The 24,225-nt window shown below is 38.9% G+C and overlaps 1 protein-coding gene across 1 annotated transcript in view; it reads right to left on the reverse strand.

Annotated features, from left to right (window-relative positions):
• Positions 1–13,440: 13,440 nt before the first annotated feature.
• LOC126188969 (fringe glycosyltransferase) overlaps positions 13,441–24,225 on the reverse strand; it is a 620,508-nt gene continuing 609,723 nt past the window's right edge. Inside the window, exons 8-11 of the mRNA XM_049930739.1 lie at positions 22,487–22,557; positions 21,238–21,332; positions 17,997–18,082; positions 13,441–15,251 (exon numbers count right to left, since the gene is read on the reverse strand). Coding sequence (XP_049786696.1) covers positions 15,197–15,251; positions 17,997–18,082; positions 21,238–21,332; positions 22,487–22,557 — 307 coding nt within the window. The 3' untranslated portion in view covers positions 13,441–15,196. The remainder of the gene's footprint in view (positions 15,252–17,996; positions 18,083–21,237; positions 21,333–22,486; positions 22,558–24,225) is intronic.

Consider the following 24,225-nt stretch of genomic DNA (forward strand, 5'->3'; position numbering starts at 1 on the left):
GCTGCAAATATATATACACGGTGTACATAAAGACCAGGATCACTTTTAATTATTAATTGCACAAGAATTAAACATTGTACAGATGTCATACATATTGCATTTTTAAGCAACACTCTGAAAATGTTTTTTACAAACATTCGATATGCGAACCATGAGTGACTCAGCAGGTGTCAATATGGGAATTGAATTCTTGATGTACCCATTCCAGCAGGGCATTGTCGACTGTGGCAGTCACTTCTCCCAGAGCTATGCTACATTACGTGGTAGAGCTGGTACACACACCAGATCGTTAATGTGTACCCACAGAAGAAAGTCACACAGAGTGAGATCTGGTGATCGGGAAGGCCATTTCATGAAACAACTGTCCCCTTCTGTAGCATGGTACCTCCACTCGCCATATTTGCGACTAGTGCTGACTATCGACAAATTACCAAACTATGCTGTGGCAGTATACATGAAAAAACTTTCAGGGTTTCTCTTCAAAATGACATATGTATGATATCTGTACAGTGTTCGATTCTTGTGCAATAAATAATCGAAAGTGTTCCCAGACTTTATGTACACTCTGTATCATTAAAGAGGTCACTCCAAGGAACCAACAGAAATGGTAAAAAGTTTTTGTGGGTTCCAACTGACAGTGGCACCTTTCATAATGACACACTGGACAGCTCAACCAAATGAGCAACAAATTGGTCAAAATCCTAAATGAAAGACTTTGTTACCAGGAAATGCTGAGTTTAACCAATAACAAAGAGTGAAATGATGACTGGGAGATGCAATTGGATTAGACAAATATCTCAAGTATAGTGTACAACGGCAAGCTGCAACCTAAAATAGTATATCTCCATAAGTTACTACTTGGAATAGAAGTTAGCAGCGATTATGTGTATGCAATTACATTGTGGCAAATTTCCATTCTGCCTGCTCTGTATAGGATAGAAAGAATCTCCATTATGCATTTCCTGCAATGAAGACAGATACAACAATCATCTTCATCTGCGAGTTGATTAAAGCAGTTTTTGCCCTGTTAACATTGGCTGCATTTCTGCTGTCACAAAGACAAAAATTCCAAAATCATTTATTTGATTGTAAGATGTACCCAGGCACATATATAGACTGTTAGAACTTCAAGTTTAACACATGTATTTCTGAACGACACAACAACACATATAAGTCACAGAGTACGTTGACAAGTAAGTCATGTTTTCACGTTAGCATTCGAATGAGCACTGAGTCCCAGTCTAGTGGCCGCTGCTTGGCTGGCCGCTTAGGTAGCGCAGCTGCTGCATGGCTGGCAGACAGCGCCGCACGTAGAGGACGCGCGTAATTGCGTGGCGGCACTTTGAATGATCGGCGAGTCACAACACTTTTCCCCCCTTTGAAATTGTTGCACTGGTCTTGATGGAGGTATCCTGGAGATGGCTAACGTCCATGGACATTGTTTGACTCACCGTAAAGTCTCGAGGAGGAGGCTTCCCATACGGATGGAAGTGTCCCCGATGATAACGGGTCGAGATGACAGGAGACGTAGGGGTCGAATCTGCTGGGGCCCCATGCACCAATCTGCCCGTTGCGGCAAGTCCAGTTGATATGACAGGAGACATGGGCAATGTGTCGGCGTCCGTTGGAGGAGGCGAGTAGATTTGCTCTGACAGAGGATGGTCCTCCGGTTCCTGCATGGGCACGTCTCCTGGTGGCGTCCGTTCTGGTGCTGGCATCGCGATGACTGTGAGAGGGCTGCGTTGTGGGTATTGAGAGATGCCAAGATCCCGAGCGTCAGGGAGAGCCAAAGGTGGTGTGGCAGCATTTGGAATAGGCATTGCTGGCACCCGAGGCCGAAGCTGGTCCGAATGACGCATTGCAACACCCGTGTCCATCTGTATTTCATACAGGCGTCTGCCACAGTGTCTTAAGATGCGGCCCGGGCACCATTTTGGCCGCCTGCAATATCCCCGTACCCAGACGAGGTCGTTGGCGGTGAACCGGCCAAGTGAAGGCACCCGCGGCCGTGAGGTGGGAGGCCGCTGAAGATGAAGTAGCGTGCGGGGCTGTCAGCCATGTAAGAGCTCAGCCGGGCTGTGGTCGCCCATGGGGGTGAAACGGTAAGGCGCCAGAAACTGGAGAAGCACATCATCAGCAGCAGAAGAAGTCAGAAGTTTCCGCATCTGAGCCTTAAATGTGTGGACCAGCCGTTCAACCTCACCGTTGGATTGTGGATGGAATGGCGGGGCCGTGACATGCGTAATGCCGTGACGAGCACAAAAATCCACAAATTCGGAAAAGGCAAATTGCGGACGATTATCAGTAACAAGAGTAGAGGGGAGGCCTTCCAAAGAAAAAATGCAGGCGAGAGCACTGGTGGTTGCCGCGGTGGTAGGTGATGTGCAACGACGGTCAATGAAAGGGAAGTTAGAGTAGGCGTCAATTACGAGGAGCCAATAAGTACCTAAAAAGGGTCCCGCAAAGTCAGCATGAATGCGCTCCCAGAGCTTTTCAGGCGAAGGCCACAGTGACAAAGATGACTTTGGGGCAGCGGCCTGTAACGCAGAAGGGCCGCAGGCAGCGACCATGTGTGCTATTTCAGAGTCGATGCCAGGCCAGTTCACATGACGGCATGCCAGAGATTTTGTGCGAGACACACCCCAGCGCCCTTGGTGAAGGAGGCGCAAGACCGAAGCACGTCTTAGCGGACGGGCGATCTGACCAACCCTTCTGAATACAGCATAAAACCCGGGAGAGTGTAGGGTCAGAACCCGTAGCAGTCGCCAGCCTGTCCCCAGTGGTGGGGAACCCGTCCACAACCCGCTGCTCGGCAACATCCAGGTGGAAACACAAAAGTTCGTCCCTATCGAATGCCTGATCAGGACCCATGGGAAGGCGAGACAGAGCATCAGCATTGCATGTTGAGCCGTTGGCCAGAAATGAATCTCAAAATTGAAACGGGACAAGTAAAGAGCCCAACGCTGGAGGCGGTGTGCAGCCTTGTCGGGAAGTGACTTTGATGGATGAAACAAGGAAACAAGTGGTTTGTGATCCGTAACAAGGTGAAATTTTGAGCCATAGACAAAAACACCAAACTTATGAAGAGCATAAATGATGGCCAAAGCTTCTTTCTCAATTTGAGAATACTTTTGTTGGGCATCCGTGAGCGTTTTAGAGGCATAAGCAATGGGTTGTTCCGAACCGTCAGAAAAACGGTGCACAAGTACTGCACCGACCCCGTATTGAGAGGCGTCTGTGGCAAGAACAAGATGTTGGCCAGGTCGATAAGCAGCCAGGCATGGGGCCTGTTTCAGCAGTCTTCAATTTCTGGAAAGCCGCTTCACATGACGCGGACCAGTGAAAAGGCACGTTTTTATGCAACAGGCGATGCAACGCCTGAGCCACCGAAGCCGCAGATGGTAAAAACTTGTGATAGTATGCTATTTTCCCCAAGAAGGCCTGCAGTTCCATAACAGATGTAGGGCGAGGAAGGGCATCGATCGCTGCGACAGTTTGTTGAAGCGGACGAATACCATCCCGAGAGAGTTCAAACCCCAAGTACGTGATAGATGCCTGAAAAAATTGTGATTTCTGAAGATTACACTTAAGACCGGCAGTCTTTAAGACATGACAAAGTGTGCGGAGATTTTGAAGATGTTCTTCAGTGGTGGAGCCAGTGACAACAATGTCGTCCATGTAATTGATACACCCAGAGACAGGGAGCAATAATTGTTCCAAGAATCGCTGAAAAAGAGCAGGGGCGCTAGCAACCCCGAATGGCAAGCGTTGGTATTGATAGAGGTCGAAAGGCGTGTTAAGGACCAGAAACTGCCGGGAAGCAGCGTCGAGAGGAAGCTGATGATAAGCTTCTGACAGGTCAATTTTAGAAAAATACTGGCCTCCAGCAAGTTTAGTGAACAGTTCTTCATGACGGGGCATAGGGTAAGTGGCGATGAGGCATTGAGCATTTACAGTGGCTTTGAAATCGCCACAGAGACGAATATCACCATTTGAACGACAGGAGAGGACCACTCACTGGAAGTGACAGGAAGCAAGACCCCTGAAGCAGTGAGACGATCCAATTACCAGTTTATCCGATCACGAAGGGCCACAGGAATGGACCGAGCCCGAAAAAACTTAGGCCGAGCAGTGGGTTTGAGCGTGATATGAGCTTCAAAGTCGTTTGCACGGCCTAACCCAGGCGAAAAAAGGGACGAAAATGTCGTCGACAAGGAATCCAGTTGAGCGTAAGGAATAGCATCAGAGACGATATTGACAGAGTCATCTATGGAGAACCAAAAAACGCGAAAGGCTTCGAAACCAAAAAGATTTTCTGCGTTGCTCTGGTCGACCACAAATATGGGAACAGTGCGGACGACGGATTTCTAAGATACCTCAGCATTAAACTGTCCCAAGAGAGAAATCTTCTGTTTATTGTACGTCCGTAATTGCCGAGTGACAGGGGACAGGAGTGGAGAACCCAGCTGAAGATACGTCTGAGAATTAATTATAGTGGTAGCAGAACCGGTATCCACTTGCATGCGAACATCTCGACCCAGGATTTGGACAGTGAGGAATAACTTTTCTGAAAGGGAAGAAGTGCAATTGACAGACAACACGGAATCTATCAGCGTCATGATCATGAACATCATGTATGCGGTCGGATTTGCAAACGGAAGACACATGACCTTTCTTTTTGCAATTGTGACACACAGCCCAACTATGGGGACAATCCTCGCGTGAATGTTTCGTAAAACACCGCGGACAAGAAGGAAGTTGCCGGGGGTTTTGCTGCAGTTTCTTAGTGGGTTGTTTACGGCTAGGCCGAGGCTGCGTGTGGGAGCGCACTGCGGCCACGCCGGCCAGCGGGGACGCGCCGCACGCGTCGTCAACAGCGCACAGAGGTTGTATTTCCCCGACATCACCCCACGCCTCGATTTGCGCCCCAGCGGCGCGAGAAATTTCAAAAGACTGCGCAATGGAGAGAACTTCATCTAGAGTCGGATTCGCCAACTGAAGGGCACGTTGCCGAACTACTTTGTCGGGCGCCGACCGGATAATAGCATCCCGTACCATGGAAGTGGCATAGGATTCTTTGTGAACGTCAGTAACAAATTGACACTTTCGACTGAGGCCGTGAAGTTCAGCAGCCCAAGCTCGATAGGATTGATTTGGTTGTTTTAGACAACGATAAAAGGCAACACGAGAGGCTACCACATGCGTTTGCTTTTGAAAATAGACAGACCGAAGTGAGCACATTTCAGCGAAGGACAAAGACGCAGGATCCTTCAAAGGAGCCAATTGCGACAACAACCGATACATTTGAGGTGAAATCCAGGAAAGGAACAGAGACTTACATGGTTGTTCGTCCGTGACATGAAATGCCAAGAAGTGCTGTCGAAGACGTTTTTCATAATCAGACCAGTCTTCCGCCGTCTCGTCGCAAGGAGGAAAAGGAGGTACAGCCAACGACGAGAAACGCACCGCATTTGACGCCGCGACGAATTGTCGAATCGCTGCTGTTAGAAGCGTTTGCCGTTCAAGGAGATTTTGCAATAGTTGCTCGACAGTAGCCATGGAACCCTGTGAGCCAACGGTGAAATGGAAAAATCCACTACCTCGTCGCCAATTGTTAGAACTTAAGAGTTTAGCACATATATTTCTGAACGACACAACAACACATATAAGTCACAGAGTACGTTCATGTGTTCACGTTAGCATTCGAATGAACACTGAGTCCCAGTCTAGCGGCCGCTGCTCGGCTGGCCGCTTAGGTGGCGCAGCTGCTGCATGGCTGGCAGACAGCGCCGCACGTAGAGGACGCGCGTAATTGCGCGGCGGCACTTTGAATGATCGGCGAGTCACAACACAGACTCAGATCACAATTTAGCACTGATGAAGAGTAGATTGTGTGGAAGAATCACTGGGAAATAAAGTGGGATACAGAAGTACTGAGGAATAAAGAAACGAGTTTTAAGTTTGCTAAGGATGTGGGTTCTGGGATAACAAATATCACAGTAAGCAGTTCAGTTGATGAGGAGTGGACATCTCTGAATAGAGCACTCACAGATGATGGAAAGACAAACACAAGTACTAGGAAGGTAACGGCAAAAAAGCCTTTGGTAACAGATGAAATATATAAAATGTATTCACACTTGTGAATACAAGTAACTATCAATTGTATAAGGGAACAATGACAAAGAAAATTTGTCCTAGATAGGGACACGAACCTGGATTTCCCACTTTACACGAGCAGTGACTTTAACCGCTTTGGCTGTCTGTGCACAATTCACAGTCAGGCCCAAACTTCTGTAGGTTATCTTCCCTGATTCACGAGCTGTACTCATATACACATTATGTAGTGCCTGTACAGGGGAAGACATTTTTAATTGAAAGTTGTTACCCAGTATTGGAGGATAAATATGATATATTGCAGTGCCTGTGTTGTTTTGTATGTCCAAATGATCAGTCACAGTGGTGACCGCAGCCATTATGAAGTACATGAAATATATTCACAGTTTTGAATACGAGCAACCATCATGAGAAAGGGAATGACAATATTGCTGGTCTGGCATAAATTTTTATTGTTGTCATTCTATTATACAGCTGATTTTTGTTCGTATTCGCAAATTCGAATACATTTTGTGTACGTAGTTTCATAGCTGTAGTTGCCATAGTGCATATTCTTTCAGATACACATGCATGTCTAAAGGAACATAGCAATATTATTCTTAACAACACAGGCATTGCAACAACATACTGCTGAAATACTTCAGTTGACTGACAAAAGAGGAAAGTACAAAAATGGTCACAGAAAGGCAGGAATATAGCAACATAAATCACTTAGAACAAAATAAATACGAAGTACACAGAGCCAAGGTGAAATCGCTGCAGGAAAAATGTGAAGAAATTGGAAAAGAAATGACCATCAGAACTGACTCAGCATATAGAAAACTCAAAGCAATCTTCATTGGAATAAAAAGCAAAGGCAACAACATTCAGAGGGCAATGGGAATTCCACTGTTGAACACAGAGCAGATGTGTGCAAACAGTACGCCGAAGGCCTCTGCAAAGAGGAGCAATTGTCTGAAATGTGATGAAAGAAGGAACTGCAGTCAAAATGGAAGAAATACAGGATCCAGTATTAGAGTCAGAACTTAAAAGAGCTTTGGAAGATTTGATGAGATAGATAACATTCCATTGGAATCTCTAAAATCATTAGGGAAAAATGGCAACCAAATGGCTAACCAAATTGGTGTGTAGCACCTGCGACCAGCTACATACAATCTGTTCGATCACTGCATTTAACCGAGTTACTGGAAGGTGCTGCCTTCTCTTGATTCCTCGGTACCTGAGGGGCAATAGTCAGCAAGCTACCCCTCCAAGGGTATCATATATATATTTATTTGTCACTGTTATCTTAATGTGAAGAGTAAGAGATACTCTTACAGCTGTCTTCATTCATTATAATCTGAATGGATCTGAAACATTATACAATCCTTCTAAATTCATATTTCTCTGGTAACATTTGCAATTTCCATTTTCTTCTGTGGATGTAAACATTTTGGACCTTCTGGGCCACATCATGATGCATTCAATGAAGAAAGTGCAGTGGCAGACAGCCACTGGTGAAACGGCAGTGATGAGTTCCATCATAGCAGCACATATATGCAGCTAGCCGCATCACCACAGAGCATCTACGAGGTAAGTACCTGATCTGGTTATCCTTGGGCTTGTAATTCAAAGTCATTGTAACTGCTGCTTCTGCTGTAGCTCCCCACCACTAGCTCTCTCTGATGGACAAAGTCCTAAGAAAGAAACCGATTGCGACATGCTTGGTGGTGAAAGCAAGCCTCATGCTGTTGTTAATGTTTGCAACAAAATTCAACGTGCAACATTATAACAGTGCCAAAGATAATGGAGAAGTATGAGGAGGTGCAGTCACAGCTTGAATGGTTTGAATATTTAGACATACATGCTGAGGACAGTATTTCTTTTACATCAGAATACATGACAACGTGTCTTTCAAGTTGATGAAGAACTCTTCACAGGAATGGCTCAAAGCTAATACTAAGAATACCAACAATGTACCTCTTCAACATGTTCTGGCATGGAATCTCATATTAGTGGCAATATGAAAGGAGGGTACCCTGCACTGTCCAATACACAACACACATCCAAAATACCCATGCAGAGATTAGGGCACAGGCTCTGACCGACACCCCCGGGATAACAAGGCCGCCCAGCAGTGTTAGTGACGTCACACTAAGCGGCCCATAGCCGACGCAGCAGTCCACGGACACCTCCGTACAGACGCGCCTGATGCTAACGATCTTCTGTCCGTCATACAGAAAGGAGCGAACTGATCAATAATCCGAACCAAAGACCAAATTATATATATTCTTGTAAACAGCATAAAGGTTCATAACGAAATACCGATTACATATACGGGCAGGAATAAGTTTAATCGATTGAGGAACTTTGACACTATTTTATAATTGTCAGAACACTATTCAGCTTTAAAACTCACATACAGGTGGTGACAAATGCCAACTGACAGCAGGACTTAACATTATCTTAAACACTGTCACACATAGCAAAACCCACACAACTTTCGTTTACAATAAGATAATAAGAGTTCGCTTTATCTCATAAAACACATGACTATTGTGAATTTACTCATATGTTCATGGTGACAGCTCTTTTCAAGAATTTTTACAAGTGTATCCCCAGTAATAAAGAATGGAAACAAAAGATAGATATCAAATATTCTCCTTTTAACATAGACATCACTGAACACAAGGTTCTGTCTTGCACTGTGATACTAAGGGACTGCTCTTTCCTTTAAGAAGAGCCTGACAATTTGAAGTTCACTCTGCTATTGAAGATACACTTCTTGAAACAATGTTAAAAATGTTATGAAAGGTAAGGAAATGAAAAACAACCAAGTGCATTACATGTAAGAATGTGAGCAAAAAGCTGAGGCTCTCTTTACTTACCATTTTCAATCTCTCTACAGCTTATTTCCTTTTCCACGTAGAAATCACCAACTGCAAGTCTTATTGTTGCTGTCTGTTACTAACAAAGTGCTTTTCTATTTAGAAAACCTGACAATTTGATGTTCATTCTGGTACTGAAGATAAACACTTTTCAGAGGAGTTCTAGAACCTATTCCTGCCCGTATATGTAATCGGTATTTCGTTATGAACCTATATGCTGTTTACAAGAATATATATAATTTGGTCTTTAGTTCGCATTATAGTTCGCTCCTTTCTGTACGACGGACAGAAGATCGTTAGCATCACGCGCGTCTGTACGGAGGTGTCCGTGGACTGCTGCATCAGCTATAGGCCGCTTAGTGTGACGTCACTAACACTGCTGGGTGGCCTTGTTATCCCGGCGGTGTTGCTCTGACCCACCCACCAACCCCATCAGTGCACCTGCTCCCCACCCCTTCTCATTCACTGGCCTCATGGGACCGAACTTAAGTATGAAGACAGACATCCACAAAGTATCTCAACTCTTTGCCAGAAGGAGAGGAATACAGCAACTGTCAAAATGTCATAGCATCTTAATGCTGCTACCTGGTAGGAAACCTGAGGGTGTTTTATCATTAAATGTGATGTTCAACCACATAATAAGTATGGTCTAATTATCTAGAGATAATTTGTACATGTGTATTGATGTTTTGCATGTTAGCTGTGTTTCTTTTTATTTATGATGCCATTACTTAATGCACAGTTTTCTAGTGGTCTGAGGTCACAGTTATTTGTTCATGTCTTCATACTTCCTGTAAATGCCAATTATTAAAATGCACAGTAGAATGGGCATTAATGTAATGGAAGGCTGCAGGACAATGGACAAATACCGATAAAAACAATGAAAGGAAATAAAGAAAGAAAACTTATTCTTGAATACTGCTTGTCAGTCTGGGGCCCTTACCAAGGGATGATAAAGGAAATGCAAGAAAAAGGTGGGAGCTTTGTGTCATATTGACTTAGTAAAAGCAATGTCACAGAGATACTCATTCAAACCCAATGGTCCACACTGCAAAAGATTTGCTGCATTTGTTTCCATCATATACATCTTGCCAAAACACTATTATTATTATATAAGAGAAATCTGATGTCAGCTGGAGGATTTTCAAGAGTCATTCTTCCTATGAACCATTCACAAATGGAATCAGAAATGATAGCAGTATGTATTGTCTAACAAACACACTGTAAGGTGGCCTGCAAGTGTACAAGGGGTGATCAGAAAGTAAGGTTACAAGCCTGATATTGCTAGAGTTTCATCTGTTACAAAGGAATTAGTAATGTGCAGTAATTTTAATACCTGTGGTTGGCAATTATGCAGAATTTTGGCCACCTGTCACCTTTAGCGTTGGTTTAGGTAAATACAAATGGCGGCTTGTTTGGAAGAAATCTGCTCAGTTATTCAATTTCTTTGGGTAAAATGTTTAATCATAGCTGAAATTCACCAACCTAGCATGTCACAGAAGGATGTCAAAGGGATCACAGTGAAGGAGCTGATTCAGAACAACCAGAGGATCACTTGAAGGAGAATCTAGCAATGATTTGTTTTGAACCAGGAGATAAAGCACTTCATAACAATGCCTTAAACGTGTGAGGACAGGAATTTTACCAGAGGGTATTTCAAACTCATTCCAAGTGCTTAAATCAGTATGGAAACTGTCACAAAAGAGCCTAATGTATGACTATCAGTTGGCTATATTGGTTGTATGGAATAAAATGTACAAGTTTCACTGCAGACTTTGTAATCTTAGTTTCTGATCACCCCTCATATTTCTTTTCAGTATTGTTCATTTCTGTCAAGATGTGCATAACTCTGAACCTTTTAATATGATTTCATAATAAACAGTCAGTTCCACAAGAAAGTGTCCATTGTTATCTGTATGAAATAAAGATACTATTTTAAATATATGTTTACATGAAAATACATGTTGTTACTGGTTGTATTCATATCAGGTCTCCAGCTGGAACATCTCGTCATCTGGACACAATATTTCGGCGGTCCACCTGGCAGCCACCTTCCGGTGAGTAGGCCATCACACTATCTCCCCAGAACTGAATCAAACATGCCACGGCGGCTCCTTCATACACCAACCATGGGTCCACCGCACGTGTGCAAACATAACTGCCTTCCACTGACGTGCACAACAGCGCACCAGTGGTAAAAGCTCATGGAAATGATAAATCGATTACAAACATTATTGACAGTTTTTGAAGACTGAGACAAGGACTGTTGTTTCTTAATGTCGAAAAGAACAGGGTTCCAACTCTCACTTAAAGGATAAAGGATACCCCTTAATGTTTACAGAGCCATGCGTTATTACTAATTGCACAATTACCTAATTGTTACTCCAATCACTGCCATTATCGATTACAACTTGGCACCTTTTCAGCATGCTTTTCACCTGATTTTGTGCATATTCTCTCAGTAACCATCTCCACAACATCCTGATTTTATATGACAGCTGCTTCAAAGTATATACTGGCTTTCCTTTCGCTTCATCTTGGAACACAACCAAACCCTTATGGTCAGATTTACATCCGGAGACATTACAGGCCAATCCATGGTGGACATCCATTGTCTTTTTCCCACACTGTACAGAGATGGCTGTAATGTTTTGGATCATTATCCTCTTGAAGCATCCAGTTTGCCTCATTCAAACCAAATAGCTTCTTAATGGACCTCAGAAGGCATTTTTTTTATAAATATTGCTATTTTTCAGCATTTAATCTGGCTGTACAGAAGTGTAAATAGGCAAAACTACAATTGACAAAACAAAACATTCAACTCTCACATTGTTTATCTACACCCTGTGACTTTTATTTAGTAGGAGTTGGTATGGTATCACTTCAAATGCTTTTCTGATATTTAGAAATGCAGAATTCACATAGAGAGGGTGATTACCCACTGGATATTACATGTGAATAGTAGGAGCTGAGTTTTATATAACTTGGGATTCCATCCTGGTTTCCATGTAGCAGTACCTTTTTTCCCCCCTCAGATCAGTCACTGTGTTTGAATTCAAATTAGGTTTTAAAATTATACTGCACGTAGAGGTGTGTTATAGCACAGTATTTCATTGCTTAATTTGGTTGCCAGTTTGCAGACTGGTATAACAAAAGCCTTGTTTCATTTACTAGGAAACATTGGTTGCTTAGCATGTTGACTGCTGTGTTGCCGCCAGCTGCCACAGTGGAGCTCTGCACCTGGCCGAGGTCCATCTCTAACTTTGTGGCAGTCAACATGTTAAAAGAACTTCGACAAATTATACTTAATAGCGGATAAAATTGTGCATTCTGTTTAGAGTCTATCAGTCTCTTTCGAATTTTAATGGCTTTTAGCTACTTTTTAATGCCACTAATATTGATATTTTTCTTATTCATCATCGTTATGGAACAGCACTTGTACGATGGCAAAACTGCCAAGTTCTTTTTTGAAGGAATATTTGATGTTGCAATTAAAAATTTCAGCTTTAATTTTTTTATATATCCATTTTGAGTATTGTGTCAACATCTTGTGTCTGGACACAGGTTTTTGAGGGACTTCAACCTTAGTGTACAACCAAAACCTCTCAGATAGGAATTGGCTGTGGCAGTTAATTTATTTGAGTGTTGTTTTTGTGCAGGTGACATGTGTGATTGAATTTCTAATACAAGTTCCATTAGCATTCAATTTAAAAAGTATCTTGAGATCATTGCTCATTCTTATTCTATTATGTTTTACCCCTTTTTTATTTCTGAGATGGACCAAGACCAGTAGTTATCACAGATTACAAGTATTATACATATTGCCTTATTTATTAACAAAACTTTCTATGAAGTACTCTATTCTTTTTTCACTAACCTGCTTCACAGAAACTTCTGTTTTGCCATTTGTTTAAAAAGTGCAGACAAGTACTGTAATGTGATTGTGTGTACACTCATTCTTCTCAAACAAGCTCTCTCAGAACTTAGCCACGAAACAAAGAGTTATGAGTATCAACAATACAGGAAAAGGCAGATTGCTACTTACTGTAAAGAAGACATTTCAACTCTAATATAATTTTCGACCACAGCATTCATCAGCACATCACACTTGTGCGTGCATGTGTATGTGTTTTTACTGATGAAGCCTGTGTGGCTGAAAGCCATATGCGAGTGTCTTTTTAATTATGCCAGTCTGCAACTCTGTGTGTCCTGTTATGGTACCTAGCAATCTGTCTTTTCCTACATTGTTGATATTCCTACCTGGAGTTTACGTTGTTTGAAACAGTGTTACAACAGGCATTATTTACTAACTAATTACCTTCATTAACTTGTGTTCTTTTTTCACCATTTTAGACAATTTTATAAGAGATCTGTATTTCATAATGGTATCTGCGTGCTAAATTTCGGCAAAATAAAATTTTAGATTGCATACAAAAAATTTGAAATAAAAAGTCAGAGAAAGGTAACAAAACATTTTTATTTGTAACTTCCATATATAGATCTTTATGAGCAACATATTTTTACAAAAATAATACTAGAGTGAATGAAACATCTGTATGCATATCATAATAGACTTCTATTGCAAACAAAGAAAATTTGTTTAATAATTTTCAGTATTTCCATGGTTCACATAAAACCTTGTGGTGAATTACCACTATTGGATCACCAAAATAAAAATGAATGTACAAACCATTATTTACAAAATATTACACAATATTTTATGTACAGCTCATGACAATTCCCTCAAAAGATTTCATTTGTTTCTCACATAATTTCAGCATTTATTATTAGAAAAATAAAACAATCAAATTTCAATTTACAACAATATTTATATGCAAGGAGAAATGAAAAGCATGAACTACTCATTTTTAATGTAAAGGTGTGTACAAATACTGAAGATAAAAATCATGCATACAAGACAGAGTTTACTTTTTCATTATTTTAACTGTTAAGTTCAATGTTCAAAAATTAGGTTTACACATTTTTAAAAAATTAATAGTCTGCAATGACAATCTAAATTGAAGCCCAAATTTCTGCTGGACTTATCAATAAATGTGTTCTAAGATATGGTATTTTAAGCCAGATCTCATTACATATAATGTACTTGACTATTTCCCATTTTAACCAAAAATTTGTTTTGTCTATTTTAACCATCAGTATGCTCTAATTTTATGACTTTAATAGCGGATTCTCAGTATATTCAAACATTGCATTTCTACAACTAGTAAATCTTTTTCAAATCAACATTTCACATTTCTTCTGACACAGCAGCAGCATTGATACTTTTCACAATGTAAAAGAAGATGCTGATTTGAACATACAGAGTGAAAAGAAATTTTATAAAATGACACAAATTACACTCTTCCATAATTCTCTTATGAAATGTAATACATTTTTCGAATACAGGTTATACTGAGCATGCCTAAATGGTAAACTATTAAAATGCATAACAACCTGTGCTAATGTGGGCCCTTATCACATGTTTTCAAGAACCTGTAACTGTATTAGAGATAATCAGGATACATAATGCAGTATGTCCTAAATATGAATTCATAGGCAACTTGAAGACATACTAAAATTTAATTTTGGAGGTCACAACTACCATAAAATAAAACATATCAGCAGACTCCAACAGAATACTCTGCCACTGAGATCATTCACTTAATGAATAATGATGCACATTTAGCAATTGATACGAATTTTAAAACATGCTATTACTTTGAATGACAAACAAATGTTGCATCAAAATATAACTTTTACCATATATGAACACTGACTTCAATAAATATATCTATATACATCTAATACAACGTCACATAAATTTATATATTTATAGAATTTTATACAATTTCCATCACAGCACCTCAAGCCTCAAGAAAGACTTCCAACAGTTAAACCACCCATTGTGTCGCAGTTCAGAGTAATGTACTCAGCACCAACACTTGCAAAACTGTACATAGCCTCTCAAAAATATCAGATCTATTATTAATAACACTGCCTTAATAAATCATCCTTTTTTTAATAACAACTAAGTAGTGTGAACAGATAAAATATGACTAATTCTCTCTCAGAATGCAAAATAATATGTAATGCTGACAAATTTTCTTTGAAAATACATTGCACTTGATAAGGTTTAATAATGTTGATCTATAAAGAAGCTGTTCATTGAACACAGTCTTTCCATAAATGTCGTGGATTTTTTGCCCATTCTTCTGCTACCTTGGGCAGAAACTGAAGTATGGAAATAAAAAGCAGTGTATTGATAGGAACCTGGAAAAGGAAACAAATAAATTTGTTACCAGTGCACACAAAAGCAACAATGTGTATTTATCACAGTTTAATTCACTAATGAAATGTGTCAGTTGACTATTCTTTGTTTATATGTACCTTGACTTGTTCTGTCCCTGAAGGTTTCCCTTCAGAATGGATCTACAGAACATGAAGAACAAGTCATTCATGACATGCTATAGATTCCATTTTTAAGGAGAATCTTCAAGGGTGTAGAAAAAATTATGGTGTACATTAAAGTGAAGCACTAATTGGTTTTTACTAATTTTCATGCTGAACATCATATTGTAAAATATGATATGGAAGCTGCCACTTCCTTATTTATATTCAATAGCTATAGTTTATCTACTATTACTACTTAATGTCTACACGGGCACATTAATATTCACTGCATGACTCTTTTACAATGAGCATTTTTCCTATTGTGAAGCTAAAATGCATCTTCAGACCTTAAGTCCAGATGAGCAGATAATTTCTAGAAAGTGCGGATACACAAAACTTTTCAGTACATAGATAATGTCCGATGAGAGCTAGCTAAAGATTTTTGCACAAGAATAAACAAACACATTTTGAACTTAGGAAAGGGACCAAAAGTCTATGGGTAATTTCTCTCACTTTTATTTTGGTTTGGGAAATCATAATTTAACTGAAGCACACGTCATCATAAGCAAAAAATACCATTAGGGAGTAATGAATTCCAGGATCTTTAGACTGGCTTCTGCAAAAGGTGCTGCTTACACAGCAGAGTGCTCACTTTCAATAGTATTTACCATTATTACCATGGCTACATCATTTGGTAGCCATGATTGGACAGACTGTATCAGTATTACAAAGTTAAGATTATACAAACATGTAGATTACAACACAACAACAAATCAGTTATGTGTGATAGAATAGTAACATATAAAGTGACAATTTTTTAAGTATGTGTTCATTAACCAGCAATCACTTTTGCACAGCAGTGCATTGTTTATGCAGTTCGACTTGCTGTTTTACTGTTAAAAAGTTCATTCAAACTGTACAGTGGTTTTTGCCATAGATTGTGTGATATCTTTCCTCAAAATTCCACTGGTTCTAAGGACTACATTTCAATCTGTAGATGACAATGATTTAATAACCACTACAGGAAAACTGTCTGCTGCCATCAATATTTGACAGCTCAGCATTTCTAGGTTTTCCTTATTGTGCATGTTATAATTGTGTATATCACTCCTGTTGCTGACTGTTTCATAATTTTCCTTCATGTATATGAGACAGCTGAAGATAGACTGTAAATTGTGATCACTCCTAGACGTGTGAAGATGAGTTTTCAGTGGTCCAGTTTCCTGCTTGATGTTACGATCATTATTGCTTTTTTAGTAATAGTAAGATCTTGCAGCCTGTACACTTATCCCATAGTAACAGACCATAGCTGACCTGGTTATGAAACAGTGCCATTAGCAGATACCAATCAGTTTCAGTTCATCACATGTGCTGTGTGTTCATGCCAAATAAGTTTGTTATCCACCACAAAACTCACAAGTTTCACAGTCCCTATGTAGTCCCAGTCTCCCTTCGCACCAATTTTTGCATTTTTTCTTCACTGATTTTTATCTTATTTATAACAAATCACTCCTTTATCACATCATTTGAAACTTCTGGCCATTTGTTTAGACTTGCTAACATTGATGCCATTCAAGTACAAAGTTATCTGCAAATTGCAAGAACTGTCCATGAGAGCTTAAATCATTTGTATCTACATTCAGCTCTAGGACTGTACCTGTAATTTTTTTCACAATGTCAAAAAAATACTTGTCAATGGCATCTGAACCGCATAAACTTAAAGAAGAGAAAGGTTTCTTTCTCTGTGCATTCATCATGTCCGAGGCTGCCTTGCATAGATTGTGATTGCTTTCAGTGAACCTATCATTGCTTTCCTTCATCGTTTCGTCTACATCCTTTCTATAAATTCCATGTGCCCATGAACATTTTACTGTAAAATATTACCTTTAAGCTGGGATCTGTTGATACTTTCAATATGTGGACACTTTACTTATCCAGAAGATAACACAGAATGAAACTGTGAAGGGGGGGGGGGGGGGGGGGAGAAAAAAAAAAAGAAAAAGAAAAAAAAAAACACATCCTGGTATTCGAAGCAACTGACAGACCACACTTCAAAGTGGAAAATCTGCCAAATTGAACCTCTTGCTTGGTTTTATTTGTTTCAAACTGCTCAAAATGATTCTTTGAGAGTGAAATTTAAACTATCATAAACCAGATGTAGGCTAGTTGAGCTGGTTGGGTCTATCCTTTTGGACAATATAACATAATGAATGGAATATGAATAATGTAACTGGAAAACAAGTTGCCTGAAATGAAGTATTTGATGTCATTTTAACATTTACCGGAACTCTTTACAGAATGAAGTGTTACTGTCCACAGTTTAGGGTACAATTATAAATAAATTAAATTTTATTCATTTTAGTGAGTATATTTTCTGTCTATTTAACCCACATAATTATAATAAATATTGTGCAGGTTGTCAGCAGTACTATCTCAGCTAGTATTAGCAGAAATGGTAGTTAGCCAATCGAGATGATTTGGGAACCACTCACTGTGACAAACTTTCAGTAGCAAAAGTAATTTTTAGTCTCAGCAATTTTTTAATGGTTATTAGTATGAAATATTGACTTCTAATAAGAATCTATGCTACTGCACAGGCATTTACATAGTATTTAGTTCACATACCTGGTTGGGTCTATCCTTTTGTCAAACCCATCAATTTTCACAACATTCATTTCATCTTTGCTATAATGTGAGTAGCTAAATGTGATCTATAAAAAAATAATGACAAAAGTTAACTCTTTTGGAATCTGTCAAACTAATACAGTAGTTATTATTAGTAATGGAAAAAATGAATTGGATGTAGGTATTGACAAATGGCATCTTAAATTGAAGAGGTAGAATTGTTCATTATCAACGATTGGATTGTAAGTTGAAATTTATGTTGAAATTTCTAAATTCATACATTGCTAAATTGTGTCATGAACTACATATTGTAAATGGAACAATAAACAATAGCCACCTATAACATTAACAAGTTTTCTTTTATTAAGTAATCTGGTACAAATACAACGGCATTATTTCCAGGACTTTACATTCCCATGCTATCTGAACACCAAGTGTAAACATGCCTACAGTCTTGATTAGTGACCATCTAAATGGATTATAATGTAAATTTCTGATAAATTACACTACAGGTCCTTGACGTTTTCTTGCATTCACCATTATCTACAGTTTCTTTTGTTTTCACCTGAACATCAGCAGTTATGTTGTATGTACTTTGGAACTCCAGCAACTACAAAATTCACAGACTGAACTTGTTGAATAGTCCATCCAACTGAAATGCTTTACTAGTCATGGTCTTATTGGAGGCATCTTCCTCTGACTTCAGAAATTACTTGCACACCCAGTTATAGGGCGACCTACAGTTTAAAGTGCACTATGAACCACAGCACGACTTGGCATATATCACAATACAATCATTGCCTGAGGTAAAACTTGGGTTTGGTGACAGGAAAAATCCTAATATGAACTGGGTATCAAACCCTGTACCTGGCATTAAATGAGTAACTTCAAGTGTGTGTGTGAATTCCTATGGGACCAAACCGTTGAGGTCATTGGTCCCAGTGAGTAACTTACTCATATCCTACCAAATACTATGTTTGTGCACAAGATCTTGTTTTAAGGTACTTACTTCTTTTACATCAGAATACATTACAACATACTTTCATGTTGACAGCAAATTCTTTACAGCAACTGCTCGAATTTTACAGTAAGAGTATCACTACAGTACCACTTCAACATGATCTATTAGAACGTAGCATACAATCAAGAGTAATTCAAATGTTTGTCCTATCTGGAAATTAATATGTTAATATTGGACAGAAATGAGGACAACATTAAAAATTTGTGATGTATGGAAGGTATGACTATCAGAGTAATGGCAACAGGAAGAGGAATTCAAACAACAGAGTATAAACAAAATAATTCACAGAATTTTTAACTTCCTTTGTTCTAAGTGCATACTGAAATGAAGTCAAGAGATGAGAAAGAAATTAAAACTCTTGGAATTACCTGTTGTACAACTCTTTTCTCAATCATAGAAGGAACATTTTAAAAACATGTCACCATGAAGTGTAATTTATCCTATCACATATCTATGAATTTTTTATGATAAGTAGACAAATAGCTGTAGAATGATTATAGAAATCTTGTGTAAAATTTCATACTACAAGTTGTTTGTGTTCATGAAAGAAAAGAGACTATGTGTGGAATTCTTATAGTTACATTCTGAATTATTTGTTTTGTTCTCTTTGTCTTGTTCTGTCCATACAATACAAAATTACAGTTCCAAATTTCTTTATTTATTATCCTCCTATGTTTAGCCTTAACAATACTGTGTCCTAGCAAATTTTGTTGAATACTTCAGTTTCCCTTTTATTGTTGTTATTGTGTATCTTCAATCTCTAAATCCAGTTTTGGACTAAAACATCAATTGTCATAGTGATAGACACAAGAAAGTGTCAGTAAGACAATAAAAAAAAAAAAAAAAAACTGAAGGATAAGTTGAATTTCTTGTAACAACATTCTAAGTCAGCCCTAGAGATAAAAATATGGTATTTAGCAAATACAATGGTGAATACAGTAAACGTCATTGGCAAATTTCATGCCAATTTCCATGAAAACTACTCTCTAGAATGTGAAAAGAAGTAACATATGCACCCTCTATTCTAGTACAGTACAACGAATCAATATATTACGACTTTTATAAATTTTTCTTTAACATTTATGGTAGCTCTCAAGAGTATCTTCAAGCGTTACAGAAATTTAAATTCCCCCCCCCCCCCCCCCCCTCACTGCCTCATCCCTGGGGAAAAGGAGGCAGAGCCATAGCAACGTCATCTAGTACCTTTTGCTGAAGTGACAAAGCTGTTCCCTCCTCCCCTGCAAAGCTACCTTTTGGCAATATTTCCTACAAATCTACAAAATTTTATTTTGAACACAGCTTTAATAAAGGTGAAGCATTATTTGGAAAATACTCTGGCATCAGCTACCATGCATAGCAATCTCTTATTTCATTTGTGTCTTGGGAACAATGGAGTGATCGCCTGTCAAAATATCAGTGGTTGTCAAGGGCATTATCGGGTTGTATTCCCGTAAGTTATTTGAACATTCAGCACAAGGGGAGAAGATCAAGATTTAGAGTAAAAGTACTGGCAGGAGGGTCTAGTTTACTACATGTATTCTCCACCTTTTCTTCTTGCTCCTCGCACCAGTCATCAGTTGGCAGAAATCAGGGCAACATCTGAAGCCTTAATTGAAACAGCAGATTTGCTTTGGCACCCACCTACAGACCATTTAGATCCTATAATACTGTAGCGAAGTGGCAGCAGGAACTCCATTGTTGAATTTGTGGACCACATACAGCTATTGTGTGCACCATATGTAGTGATGTTATCAATAGCTACGTGTCTGGTAACAGACATTTCTTCACGATACTACTTGGATAACATGACAACAGTGTGCACTTACAGTCATGAGCTGAGGATAAGATTTCTTGTCTTGGGCAGACTGTAAGAACATGATGGGTAGAACAACTTGCGTATCTCTACTTGTTAATACTTCATTTTGATCTCCAGACAATTTTCCACCTCCCTGTCTGCACCCTTGTGGGGTCATATCTCACCATGCCCTCAGTATTACTCTGAGGTAAGGGGGGAGTACAATCTATACTTCATTCCATTAAGTTTTATAAAAATGACTTAACGTCATTACTACCTGTATGCCTTAAACACTGGACCTTGGCTAATATCTGCTAGAGCTTAGACTACCAAATTTAGAATCACTGCTGGAAGTGAACAACATGGGAAGAAAGCACATGTTAAAACTTAAATACAAAGATGTATTGTACAATGTATCTACTCACCTGATCCTGTATTGTGTCAGGTCTCAAGAATTTCATAGGCTCAAGATGAGAATGAAATTGCTCTATTACAGTCAAAGGTTTTTGAAGCATATGCTCTGAAAATAAAGAATAATTATTGTGATGAGAACTACGGTTTTTATTTTGCTCTATAATTGTATGGTGGTAATGACCATCACCAGTTGTCAAATAACAAAAATGGCAGTCTTGACACATGTAGTGCCATTTAAAATACATAATAGGTGATGTTTAAAAGACGTAACAAATCATCATTAATTTCATAGTGTTGCAGTACATTTCAAAATGAATATGTCTAAGGACACGTAGGCAAAACGTGTATATGGATATTTTATCTTGCCAGGATAGTTTGCCTTACTGCAACGTAAACTACACATCGAACTTTAAACTGAATTTGCAGTAGTTTCTTGCCCACCTTCATGCAAATAATATTAAGGGGATTGAAGATTTGGAGTTTTGTCTGATCCAGACTACTTTTGTGCACATGATGTATAATTTTTTTTCTTCAGTCATAGATTCTCATATGTTTCACTTCCCATAACTTATACAGTTACCAGTAACACACTGGAATAATACTGTTCACATGCATGCATGACAATACTGTCAGCAGAAATGTGAATGGCAAACAGACAGGTGTCAACAGTGACATTTGATAGGAAATAACAATTTGTTACTCAAGTTTATATTTTGACTGCAGTGAACAGTAATCCTGAGCATTTCATAAAATTCAAGCCTTCCAAGAAATAATACTAATAAATTTTATGTTTTGGATTTTGGTCTCCAAAATTATCATATTTGAGTAGCTGATTACTGGAGTTAAATTCGCCAGTTTTAATAAACCCAAATAATTCTCAAAATCTTCACAAAAAAACTGTTCTGCACATCTGTGTTAATATTAGTTGCTTCTTTTTATAGTACATACACACAAAAAAATTTAAAGTATATTTCAACAACAATGTTTTAGATTCCACTCCAAAGAAAAGGATGTTAAACTTTTGAAAACTGCAATAAAAGTTTTGTTGTGATATATGTTGTTTATTAAATGTTTTTGAAGATTCTAAAAACCAGTGCAAACCGCTGTGGATGAGAACTATTTATTGAGTACTTTAATATGAGATATTATGAATCTTTGTGTAAATAAATATAACAAACAAACTCAGCAACACAGCTAGAATTAACAACATACAAACAGTTATATAACTGCTTACAAATATGTTGTAGGAGTACTACTCACCAATTATGTAACCCATAGTTACATCATCTGGCAATCTAATCTTCTCACCAATACTAATGAATTTGCCACCACTGAAACATAAGAAAATTAGTATCAATTATCCGGTAAAGCTACATTTGATCATAAAATTTTAAACACAATAAAAATTCTATTGTTCAAAAAACATGTTCTGGCTACATCTGCTCCCTCGCCAAGTGAGATGTGTTATAAAATTGGCATATTTTTTTGTGTAACTGATTTGATTAGACTGATGCCATGTCATGCCCCAAGAAATAGAGCTGAGGGTAAGTACACAAAACTAATTATAGCCCAAATGATTCATAGTTCCCTCTCAATACCTATCATAGGTAAAGTACTATGTCACTTAAAAAGTACTATTATGGAGTGGCTCATAAAATAAAGTTTAATGCTATCTACAGAATATTCCTGAAGTACTTTTACAATTTTTGGTGGCTTATTCCTCTTATCAAAACAACCCAAACTAGGCCAGATAATTGCTTCCAAAAATCCACTGTTTTTGAGCTAGAATTACAAGGTACGATCAATATGTTCAATGTAGTAAATTAACCAATGAAGTATATTCCCATAAATAACAATGTATTTTGTTATAACATCAACATTAGACAACATTCTTTCACACTTAATGATGGTGTGTTGCTAAAGCAAGAATGAAATCTTGTTTTTGTTATGAGACTGGCACAAGACATGCTGTCCATTGCCCTCTGCTGCAAGTTGAAATAGAGAAACAGCATGTTACATGACTTGTCAGAGTTTCTCAGGGGTAAATTTCAGAATGTTTTGTGCAATGTGTGCCTTCAGTTCAGCTACATTTGTAATCAGAGCACTGAACACAGCATCTTTCTCAGCTGGAAGTCACCCGGATTAAGATCAGGTTATCAGGACAGCAGGCTGTAAGGAAACAATGCCTGATAATTCTAGCATTTCCAAAATGCCTCTTCGACAGCTGCTTCACTGGCTGTGCAATGTGTGCAGGTGTGCCATCTCACATAAAAATGATCCTATTAACCAACCCATGCTATAGGCTGATTAGTTTGGGGGAGAGGGGACCAACAGTGAGGTCATCGCTCCCATCGAGTTAGAGAAGGATGGGGTAGCAAATTGGCTGTGTCATTTCAAAGGAACCATCCCAGCATTTGACTGAAGTGATTCAGGGAAATCATGGAAAACCTACAAATCAGGACGACCGGATGCAAGTTTGAACTGTCATCATCCTGAATGTGAGTCCAGTGTGCTAACCACTGCAAAACCTTACTTGGTTCCATGCTGTAGAAAGTTTGGAATGACATAGGTGTGAAACAGACTCTCTCACCATTTACCAGCGATGGTACAGGTAGCAGGATCCACAGGACCTGACTCCTCAAAAATATATGGCCTTACAATAAACAATGCTGTCAACCAAAACCACATCTTTGCAGAATGTAGTAGTACCAGTTTGCTGCCCATATGCTACAATTCTTTGTACTGGCATGTCCTCTGAGGTGGAAATTGGCTTTGTCTGTGCACAGAATGTTCCATTGCCATTCATCATCCACTTTCATGCAAACAAAAAATTGTAGAGCAAACGTTTGTCTTGGATGAAGTTTACACTCTGTATCAGAATGTGTGCTTATATGAAACTTGGAAGGCAGGAGATGACATACTGGCAGAAGTAAAGCTGTGAGGACAGGTCTTGAGTCATGCTTGGGTGCTCTGTTGATAGAGCACTTGTCCGCGAAATG

Source organism: Schistocerca cancellata, chromosome 1 (assembly GCF_023864275.1).
Source record: "Schistocerca cancellata isolate TAMUIC-IGC-003103 chromosome 1, iqSchCanc2.1, whole genome shotgun sequence".
NCBI classification, from domain to species: Eukaryota; Metazoa; Arthropoda; class Insecta; order Orthoptera; family Acrididae; genus Schistocerca; species Schistocerca cancellata.